The sequence below is a fragment of the Solanum tuberosum genome, unplaced genomic scaffold, assembly GCF_000226075.1.
Source record: "Solanum tuberosum cultivar DM 1-3 516 R44 unplaced genomic scaffold, SolTub_3.0 scf00063, whole genome shotgun sequence".
Classification (NCBI taxonomy): domain Eukaryota; kingdom Viridiplantae; phylum Streptophyta; class Magnoliopsida; order Solanales; family Solanaceae; genus Solanum; species Solanum tuberosum.
In genome coordinates, this window is record NW_006238988.1 from 212,210 (window position 1) to 223,218 (window position 11,009).

General features: G+C 29.1%; 1 protein-coding gene across 1 annotated transcript in view; it reads left to right on the forward strand.

Moving 5' to 3' along the window:
• The first annotated feature begins 5,850 nt into the window (after positions 1-5,850).
• The window catches only part of LOC102597616 (axial regulator YABBY 5-like), a 6,734-nt gene continuing 1,575 nt past the window's right edge, over positions 5,851-11,009 (forward strand). Inside the window, exons 1-6 of the mRNA XM_006345163.2 lie at positions 5,851-6,077; positions 8,115-8,252; positions 9,490-9,592; positions 10,064-10,112; positions 10,337-10,412; positions 10,901-10,975. Of these exons, the coding sequence (XP_006345225.1) occupies positions 5,997-6,077; positions 8,115-8,252; positions 9,490-9,592; positions 10,064-10,112; positions 10,337-10,412; positions 10,901-10,975 (522 nt within the window). The 5' untranslated portion in view covers positions 5,851-5,996. The remainder of the gene's footprint in view (positions 6,078-8,114; positions 8,253-9,489; positions 9,593-10,063; positions 10,113-10,336; positions 10,413-10,900; positions 10,976-11,009) is intronic.

An 11,009-nucleotide genomic window follows, 5' to 3' on the forward strand; every position in this document is an offset into this window, starting at 1 on the left:
TTTTTTTGGTTTTGGGGGAGGGGGGGGGGTGGAGTTATAATATAAAGCTATAGTACAAGTTTGGCCAAATGGGCACATTAATTGGTGAAAGAGATGTATCAAATTAAATAAATGGAAACATGAGAGTGTGTGATGTGTCATATGTCTATACTTGAAGGGCAATTTATTACATTTTAGACATTGAAAATGACTCTACACTTTTCTCTATCTGTATATATATTTGGCCTCTTCTTTCCTTTTGTTCGTATAATTTACTCCTCAAACTTTTTATCGCGATTAATTTAAATTCATATCGAATAAACATAAGTCTATACTGAAAAGGATAACATATTATAACAATAGTAACATATTCAATTTAATTTCATAAATGATGTCCGAGGAGAATGGTGTCTACACAACTTTACTTCTATCTTGAAAAGTAGAGAGTATTTCTAATATATTCTCGACTCAAATAAAAGATATCAAAAATCAAATATATAAAGTAAATACAACAATTTACTAAAAAACAATAGAAACGAAACTAAAACAACATAATAATACATAATATAATAATCGATCCTAAGAAGATAACTGTATACATTAAAAAATCAATAAATACAAGATATATATGGTAAAATAACCTACTACATGTTGATAACATTTAAAATATCATTGTAAAATTATAGAATATTTTTTTCTACAGTATGTGTGTGGCCATTAATCATGAAACTTGTTAAGATTAAAAAGGTATCACCAAAAAGGGGGAAAAAGTGAAGAAAAGATGCTCTATAGGAATAAAGCACCATCAAAATCTATTATTACTACTTCTCTATATGGTTGCAATTTAATATGTTCCAAAAAAAAAAAAATTATCTTATATTCTACATCATCAATCAATGTTATTTTTGGTGCACTAAAATGTTAAGGGATTTTGACAATCAAATCAAATTGACATACAATAGTAACAATATAATAAGAATTTAGCGAATAATGATATAATTCTTGTTATATTATATTTAATGTTATTGATAAATACGAATATTTAAAACCATCGCTTTATATAAATACCGCTAAATATTTTAGCAATTTTGAATGCAATGACATGAACTCAATTGCTACTAAATATTTTTACAACAAAACTTAAAAGAATCTATTGCCACTAAATATCTCTTTTGTTGTAGATACATATTCTCCCTATCAAGTTTGACATATAATATAATTACAAAATAGTATAGTATATTTTTTTTATACATTATTAGAAAAGACTAAAAAAATTAGAACTTCATCATGTTTGCACCCTTCATTTGATCTTTAATTGCATTATTCCAAATTATTAGATCTTCATCATGTTTGTATCCTTCGTTTGCCAAGAAGTCGGCACACTGATTTGCTTCTCTCCGATTTATTTATTTTATAAAGACTCTAATTTTTTTATCAATATATATATCTTTAGTCTTCAATAATAGCCTTAAAAGGACAAAATCATATTTCCTCATCCTTAATCAGTTTGACAACACATAAACAATAAGTTTCTACCACTATATCTTGGTATACCACGAGTTTAGCTATAATTAGCCCTTTTTATGATTCATAATTCTGAGATATCTCCTAAACCTACATCTTCAGACTATATCTTGACACTATCATCAATATTTAATTTTATCTTTTCCGCATTTATTATATAAAAGAAGAAATAATTTTTTTTAAATGTGAATTTTCTCCCCCCTCGTCCGCTGTGGTACTGCAGTGAGATTGATAGGGAAAGGGCATAGCCTCACCATTATCTTCTTTATCAACATATTTAATTATAATGTCAAGAAGCAAACAAACATATAGAAGCCCCCCTACCCCCTATACCCCATGCCCTCACCCCACCATAAAAATAAAATAGTATGCTTTTAGTGTACAAAGATTTTAAAACTATTCGATCATCTAAAAAATAATTATAGCCTACGATTAGTAGAATTAATAACGTGAAAATTAAAGGCGAGAAAATTGTTATAATTTATAAATATACACTCATAATACAAAAATTATTTATACTGATAGTTAAATATTATGTACGTAAATGTTTAAAAAATTACAATGTCAGATCATTCATGTAATATTTAAAGGTATTAACACGAAAATGTAATTTAAGTCGATAGAGCCTAAAATCATACGTGGAGAATTTATAGAGATCTCTTTAATTAAGCGGAAGAGAAATTAGAAGACTATCTTTTCTATCGCTTGTCCTCCTGACTTTTCACTTTCATTTGGTCTCTTTCTTCAAAGCGCATGGCAAAGAAGCAGCCAACTGGTTGTACACCTCTTTCACTCAGCCTTTCTTCGTTGTGTGTAAGGTCCTAACTTTTACGGACATTCTAGATAGATTGCAATATATAAGTCATTAGTGAAAGATTTAGACATATCATAATTCATCACCATCTTAATTACACACTTCCAATTGATGACTAGATATTATATAAATATTGACCTAAGCCCCTATTCAAAAGCTTAAGCACTCCTGAATCATAGATGAACTATTTTAATTTATACAACTCTTTTTAAGAACTTGAAGTCCCTCTCTCCATAGGAAAAAACAATCATTTACGATTCGAGAAAGCCTATGTATAACGAAAGTTTCATCTCACATGTCTTTAAGTCATACATTATATATATGTATGTCTACATAACAAAATTTATAAATAAACCTTCTTAAAATGTGAGATGAGTGTGCGTAATCTCATATTTAAAAAAAACTGACTCATAAAATAAACTTTATTTTTCTTTTTTGACTTATTCTCTTTAGCATAATAAAGCCAAAAACAATCTCTCTTGCCCATTCTTCCAACAAAACCCTTACCCTTGTTTGGTAATTGGTGTCCAATATTTGACATTTCTGAAGGGAAAAAAACCCGGTTCTCAATGAACCGGATATAATATATACTCCCTCTATCCTTAATTACTTGTCCACTTTTGAATTGGTACACCTATTAAGAAAATAATTAATGACATAGTGAGTTTATCATTTTACCCCTATTAATTATAAAGTGGATAAAAAGTTCTACATTTTTCAAAGTAATTAGTCATTTAATTGAGGGTATAATAGGCAAAACAAAATTGTTCTTTCTTGATTTGTCAACATGGACAAGTAATTAGAGACAACTATAAAAGGAAAAGTGGACAAGTAATTAGGGACAGAGGAAGTATTAAATAGTACTCCCTCTGTCCCTAATTACTTGTCCACTTTTGAATTGTACACACTATTAAGAAATCAATTAATGACATAGTGAGTTTACCATTTTACCCCTATTAATTATGAAGTGGATGAAAAGTTCTGTATTTTTCAAAGTAATTAGTCATTTAATTGAGGGTATAATAGGTAAAAAAATTGTCCTTTCTTGATTTGTTAAAATGGACAAGTAATTAGGGACTGAGGGAGTATAAGATTATTAAAAAGGCCTCTTTATAACAGCTAGCAGTATTCTTTGCAGAAACTTTTTGTCATTCCCCATTCTCCACTTATTGCCGTGGGCTCTATTGAGCTAGCTTAATTTTTTTAAATTTTTTTTATGGACAAGAAAATTATAGTAAGTTTTTTTATTTTTTTTATGGACAAGAAAATTATAAAAAATAATAGTATAGGTTTTTGTATGATTGACTCATTATTCTTTAATTAATATGATGTCAGAGTAGATAAAGATTTAATGATTCGAGTATTTTCAACGTCATTTATTATAAAAAAGAATATTCATATGTTTGACTCATGAAAATAAGAATCAAGTCTATGCGGTGTGTTGAAAACTATTTTTTTTTATAAGATGGTGTTGTTATGTCCTCTACATTGGTGGAGGATGGTTCATTTTGATCTCCTTATATGGAGTACTAGGTAAATTACCCGTGCTTCGCATGAGATTGAACTATTTTATTAAGCTTACATATGATCATTCGATAATATTCATATTTTCGATATATACACTACATTGTCAAGAACATTTTATTTTAAGGCAAAACATTCCTCCGAAATCTTAAAGTGCTATATATTTTATTTTTATTATAGAAAAATTATGAGTCATAGAGAGATCTTAAGTATATGAAAGAAGTCTAAGAAAATCTCCATAGAAATAGTTGGTCAGAAGTAATGAAACTTGCTAAATTCCAAAAAGTTATAAAGAACAACATCAGACGTTAAAGAAGAGACCAAAAAGCCTCGAACAACAACACTCCCAAGTAAAGTGGAGCATCACGTCCATACAAGAACATAATTAACTAAACTCAAATGGAAGACCTTCAACTCCTTTCTTATGAACCTCCATCAATCTATTTTTATTATAGTTTGACGTATCATGTATATGTTAAAAATGACCCTAAAATTGCTAGTATCATAAATGTTTTTCCTCATTGTCTCAGAGTAGTCATTACTATTGCTTAAGTTTCATATCACCGGCCATAACTTATTTTGAATTGAACCATAGTTATTCTTATGGTTATAGTATGCAGTTACAAAGAATTAATGCAATTATCAACCAAGCAGCGGGTGACATCTGAATGAAACTGTTCACAATTGGATATTCTAAACCAAAATTTTGACACATAACATATTAAAATCTCACAGCATAATTTCGTGAGCACTTGAACTCACAAATATCCACAAATAATAATAAAAACAACCTTACTTTCCTAGTAATCAAGAAGAAAAAGACATGTTGCTAAACATATTTTTTTAAATATAGTCTATCAGGTTGTATCCTTACCTTACAAACTAGCTTTTAAGGGTGAGTAAGATAATAATAGAAACAATTTTCAACACTCTTTCTTTGCTTTTATTATTGCGATCTATAACATGTGTTAAAGACATAATTAATTAATTAATTAAAGGTGTGTCACCCTCTCTAATAGTTTATCAACTTAGTCTTAGATGAGATGATGATATATACATTTTAATGTGGTATCAACTCGAATCTCATCACCAATCATCTAAAAGAATAATCACATAATTGGCTCATGAAAAAAAAGGTAATTCTACCAATAAAGACGTATTGAAAATAAAATTAAGTAAATAAAAGCATTACTCCTTTTAATTGCTTAAATTTTCCGATAAGTATAATCACATACTTCATCATTCATCTTCTTTATCCTACTCTTATATAAAACAATAACATATCAAGTGAGGTATAAAGAAAATATTGTGTAGGTAGATCTAACCCTATGACGCCCTAACTTAGTCTCACATTAGCAAAAACACATGAGAGATGTTTGGTATATAAGTAAACAAGTCATACCACCCTAGTGACACATTTTAAAGCCGTGCGGGCCTAGGCCCAGAGCGGACAATATCACTATAGGGCTAGGCTGTTACAAATGGTATCGTAGTCACTCATGTGTCAGCCTTATCGATGTGGGCCAGAGTTCAACTAAGTTTAGGCAAATCCCGGTAAGGCAAGGCAAATCTAGTGTTGAGTCTAGGTAAATCTCATTCGGTGGAACAAACCCTAGCGAGGACGTTGAGTCCATAGAGGAGGTGTTTGTGACACTCAACTTGAGATACAAAAAAGTCTCACATCCGCAAAACACAGAAAATATGTTGGGTATATAAGTAAGCAAATCTTACCCACTAGTCACACATTTTAATGTCGTGCATGCCTAGGCTCAGAGCAGACAATATAACTAGATACTGAGGCCTTACAAATTAATTAAACCTCTACCTTATGAAGATAAAAAAATAAAATTTCAATAGATCCTTTACTCAAGTAAACATTTCAATTTCTTGTATGTAAGCCCTTTTATCTTATTCTTTTAAAAAAGGAACTACAATTAGGAAGGGATCATGTGCTTTTATATACACTTATTTTAATTATACTTGTATACACATAAAAAACATTTATTTGAGAGCATTATATTAGAGAGAGAATAAAAGCATTTTCTCATTAGAGTGACTCATGTCCTCATATATATTTTGAACTCTCTCTCTATATATATTTGCTTCTTTCTTCATCCTCTTATAGTATTTCACTTTCCTCCATATATAAATAAACATGTCATCAAGCTACATTGATTCTACTAATTCTGAGCAACTTTGCTATATCCCTTGCAATTTTTGCAATATTGTTCTTGTGGTATCTTTTCTATCCTATCTTTCTATTATTACTTAATTAATATATATACATATATACATTTTGTTTTCTGTATCATGTGTGTGTGTGAATCTACTTTTTTTCCTTTCTACAAGTTGAATAAAGCTGATTTATGATTCAGAGATTGGTTATTTTTGGTGGTATTATATACATAAATAATTAAATCTCTTAATTTTCTCTATGTTTTTTTTTCTTTTTTTTCAGAAGTGTCAAGTCTCCATCTATGTTCATATTTTTTATTTTTTTTTGAAAATTCTTTGATGTCTTTTGCAGTCAAAGAATAAAAGTGATAAGCTCTCTGATGATTTATCTAAAATCCAAAACAAGCATGTTAAGTAGTGTCCTTTCAACTCTTTAATTAATTAGATTTAATTTTAATTTATTAATATATCTTTGTGTTGTACCTTTCTCTCTTTACTGAAAAGAATACACTCACAGGCTGCAAAAATTAAAGTAATTTTGATCAGTGTCCTATCAAAAAAAAGAAAACTTTTTCCTTGCTCATAGGGTTTATTCATATGATTAAGTCCTCAAATTTTTGACTAATTTAATTGTAAAATTAACCAATTAAGTTGTGTTTTAGGGTTTCTTCAAAATCTCACAGCTTTGAAATGTATTTGACATAGGGTTTTTTTTTTCCTCCAATTTTGTTCACATCTTAGATCTATAAATTTATTCATTTCCATAACGTAATGGGGCTAGTCAAATAAGCAAGAACAAGGTAATTTATGTTTTGTCTCATTTTTACTACCTGGTTTATAGTCGAATCTGGAGAATGTGAACTACTCACCTTCTTCTTCTTCTTGGCGCAATTGTGGAAAAATATCATCTCAAGATTTAGTCTATGACCTTCCCCCTTCCACTCTACTTGGCCTCTGCCTAAGCCCTCGAGGCGGATGTAGAGAGTTTTGTGAGTTCAACCAAACACATGATCAACTCGTTCTATATGCTTTTTCACTTATTTTTACTACCTGGTTTATAGTCAAATCTAGTACTCACATTCTCCTTCTTAGTGCAATTGTGGAAAAAGATGATCTCAAGATTTGGATGACCTTCCCCCTTCCACCCTGCTAGCTTGGCCTCTCTAGCTCTCCCCTAAGCCTTCGAGGCGGATGTAGAAAGTTTTGTGAGTTCAATTGAACACATGATCAACTCATTATGCCTTTTCTCATCTTCACTACTTGGTTTATAGTCGAATATGAAGAATATGAACTTCTAGCATTTTTTTTGGTGGATTTGTAGAAAAAAGGTGATCTCAAAATTTAGACCTCAATTAATTACCCTTACCATTAGGTAGAGGGTTTTGCGAGTTCAAAATTCATTATTTTTTTCTAAAAACATGTGACTACATATGCAAAATTGTACTCAATATTACTCATCTCAATCTATAAAGGAGTCGAATGAACACAAATAAGGTAATTTTTTCCTTTTTTTTTCTTTTTCATCCTCATCACCTGATTTATATATAGTCGAATATAAAGAACATGATCTTCTAGCGTTCTTCTTCTGAGAAAAAAAAATGATCTCAAGATTCCGATCTCCCACTTGCCAAAAGGGTTCTGCGAGTTCAACTAAACCCATTATTTTCTGTTAAAATCATATTGTTAAATAAAATCTCCTTTATTTTATATATATTGACTCTAAATCTTGAATTCACACTAACCCTACCCTCACTTGTGACTATAGATCTTCAAGATTAAGTATGAAAATAGGGTTGGACCACATACTCCTAATAATTGCTTCTTTTTTCTTTTACTTTTGGTTTCTTACTCGATATTCATATTAGGGTTTGATTAATTCGAATTTACATCAAGAAAGTTTCATGCTCTATATCTAGGAAACTCTATATTTAGGATATATCAAATCTGAATGAAAGAGTATTTACCATTCCTCAGCAACAATACGTAACATAGGAAACTCTATATCTAGGGATCAAACATGAGGCCTCTGATTAATTGAGAATGAAAAAGTATTTACTACTCGTCAGCAACGCGTTTTTGATTATTAATAATATTGCAGGTGAGTGTTCCATGCAGCAACTTGCTTGATATAGTGACAGTTCGATGTGGACATTGCACAAATTTGTGGTCCGTTAATATGGCTGCTGCATTTCACTCCAATTCTTGGCAAAATCATCATCCATATCTTCATCATCAGGTCAATTCCAAAAAAAACAAACTTTTCTTTTTTGCAGCTGAAATTGTGGGCGTTATGTTTTTTTTTATAGCCTTTTCTTTTTTTAAAAAAAAAAACATCTAGGGTTTTTTAGGTTTTACTTCTTTTAAGAAAATAAAATACAGACATTTATACTTACACCAATGTTTTTGGTCAAGTTTTATTACTCAGTGTAGTCTATTCATTTTTACTTGTCCAGTATTTACTTAGTACACTTCTTAAAATACGATAAGTAAAATGATATAGTACTTAACAGGGATAAATTAGGAACTAAGTAATAAATTATCTTTTGATTTTCTAAACTGGACAAATAAAAGTAAACAGGTGGAGTATGTGATATTGTTTAACTTAAGAAAACAAACCTTAGACAGTTATGTGACTATAACTCATTTCATTATAGGGCAAACGAGGAATTTTCAAATCAAATTCTTTTCAATTATAAAAAGATGACAATTTTTTTTAGAGACAGACTAAAAATGAAAGTGTATCACGTATACAAAGGAATTATATATTACAATAACCATAATCATATACAACCTACATTATATGATCTACTCTTTTTCTTTCAAAACTCATTATAATTTTGGATATTTTTATTATATATTATGGTGAAATACTATAACATAACATGAGAAATCGATTTCACTAAATTTTTTTGGTTATTATAATGAAAATGTTACTTGCTTTTGAATTGTTTGATTTGATTGATATGAAATATTCTGAGGTTTTTTTTTCATTTTTTTGTCCTATAATGTGGAAACACATCCTAAAATTAGCATATTTTGATTTTTGAAAAGGATATTTGTCCTGGAAAAATATCACGAGAATAACTTATTCAGTCACTTCAATGTTGTTTTGTTATCTTCTTGTCTTATCACAAAACATCATTTCAATTCTTTTGGTAAAAACAATATATATATAACATTCCGTTCGTCTTGATTTATGTGATGTTATTTGAATTTTAACAATTAAAAATTCTTAATTTTGATTGTAACTTTAAGGTTTTTGAATAAGTTAAAAATAGTATAAGTAATAATAATTAACAATTCAAAATATTTATTAAACGTGAAAAATTTGTTCAATAAATTCTTGAAATTTGAATGATGCCACGTAAAATAACACTTGGAGTAGTACATGTATGCAATTTGTATCCTTTTGATTTGTTTTTTTTTTTCTGATTATTTCTTCTAATTTTTGTTAGTAATTTTTTAATTTTCAGGTAGGAAACTACACTAATTCTCCTCATGATCAATACAAGATAGATTGTGGTTCATCATCCATCACAAACAATTCTACTCATGAGGAGAGGATTGTAAATCGACGTACGTAATATACCAAAAAAATTTAATTTTAACTTTGGATATTATATTATTTAATTTTTCGATCAAGGAGGTTGGATTGCATGCATAAACATAGCTAGCTCGGCTCGTGGTAACGTATTTCAAGACAACAAATTCTATTTTTAAGATTGTGGACTATGTTGCTCAGACTCTTGAAAAATGTCACCAAACGTGTGTTAATTCTGACACGAATTCACAATATTCTTGAAGAGTCCAATTGAGCAACATAATAGTTTTTTTTTTCTTTTTTGCTAACCTAATAATGTATAAAAAAGAAAGTAATCATGTTCGATGTAGATACGTTAAACTCTAGAGATATTTACTTGTAATTATCTTACAAGCCGTCAAATTATATACTATGTATATATTTATTGTATCATCGATATATCGAACTTAAACTCAATTAAATTTAACTAATTTTCTAAAAGGTTTTTTTTGGGTGTATTTTTTCAGCTCCGGAAAAGAGGCAACGAGGACCTTCTGCATATAATCAGTTCATAAAGTAAGGCAACTCTATCTCTGTTACGTTGCTCAGACTCTTAAAAAAAAACCATTAACTCAAAAGTAGTCTACTTTTGAAAAATTTGACATGAGTGTTAGTGTGTGACATTATTTTTTAGAAAGTCCGAGCAGTATATATAGCCCATCCGTTAATTATGTAATTATTAGATATGTGATTTGACTGTATTTTAATTAACAACTATATATTAAAAATAATTTGTGCAGAGAGGAGATTCAGAGGATCAAGGCTAATAATCCAGATATCACTCATAGGGAAGCATTTAGTACTGCTGCTAAAAATGTAAGTTTGAATAGACAAAAAGTTAAATAAAATAATAATAATAATATATATATTCATAAATATATGTTAATTATTTGTTTTTATAACACTTATGATTTTAAATATCTCATAACATTGGTACGTGTGGTTATTATAAAAACTTTTCATTCACTACTGAAAAAACTTGAATTTCATACGTGAATATCTGTTGAGAATTGATTTGATTGTCGAAAATGTTAATTCTATCGGTATTTTCTATTAGAAATCTTATATTTTTTGTGATGTCCTGACAGACTGTTAATTATTAGATATTTGTGTTTTTAGTAGTGACTAAGGGTAAGATGGAAAGTTTAAATTAAATTATTTTCATGTTAGGAAATTGTTATTCTTTTTATAATGAATTTAAAAGGAAATATTTTAGTTTCCTCTCTTAATTTATGATTATTATTTTTTCTGATTTTTTTATGGTTAGTAATTACTGATTAATTAACCATGTTTGGTTTAATTAGTGGGCACACTTCCCTCACATTCAGTTTGGGCTCATGTTGGAGACTGACAATCAAGCTAAACTTGGTGCTAGTGAGGTAATAATATTCCTTAAATTATAGTCATAATATA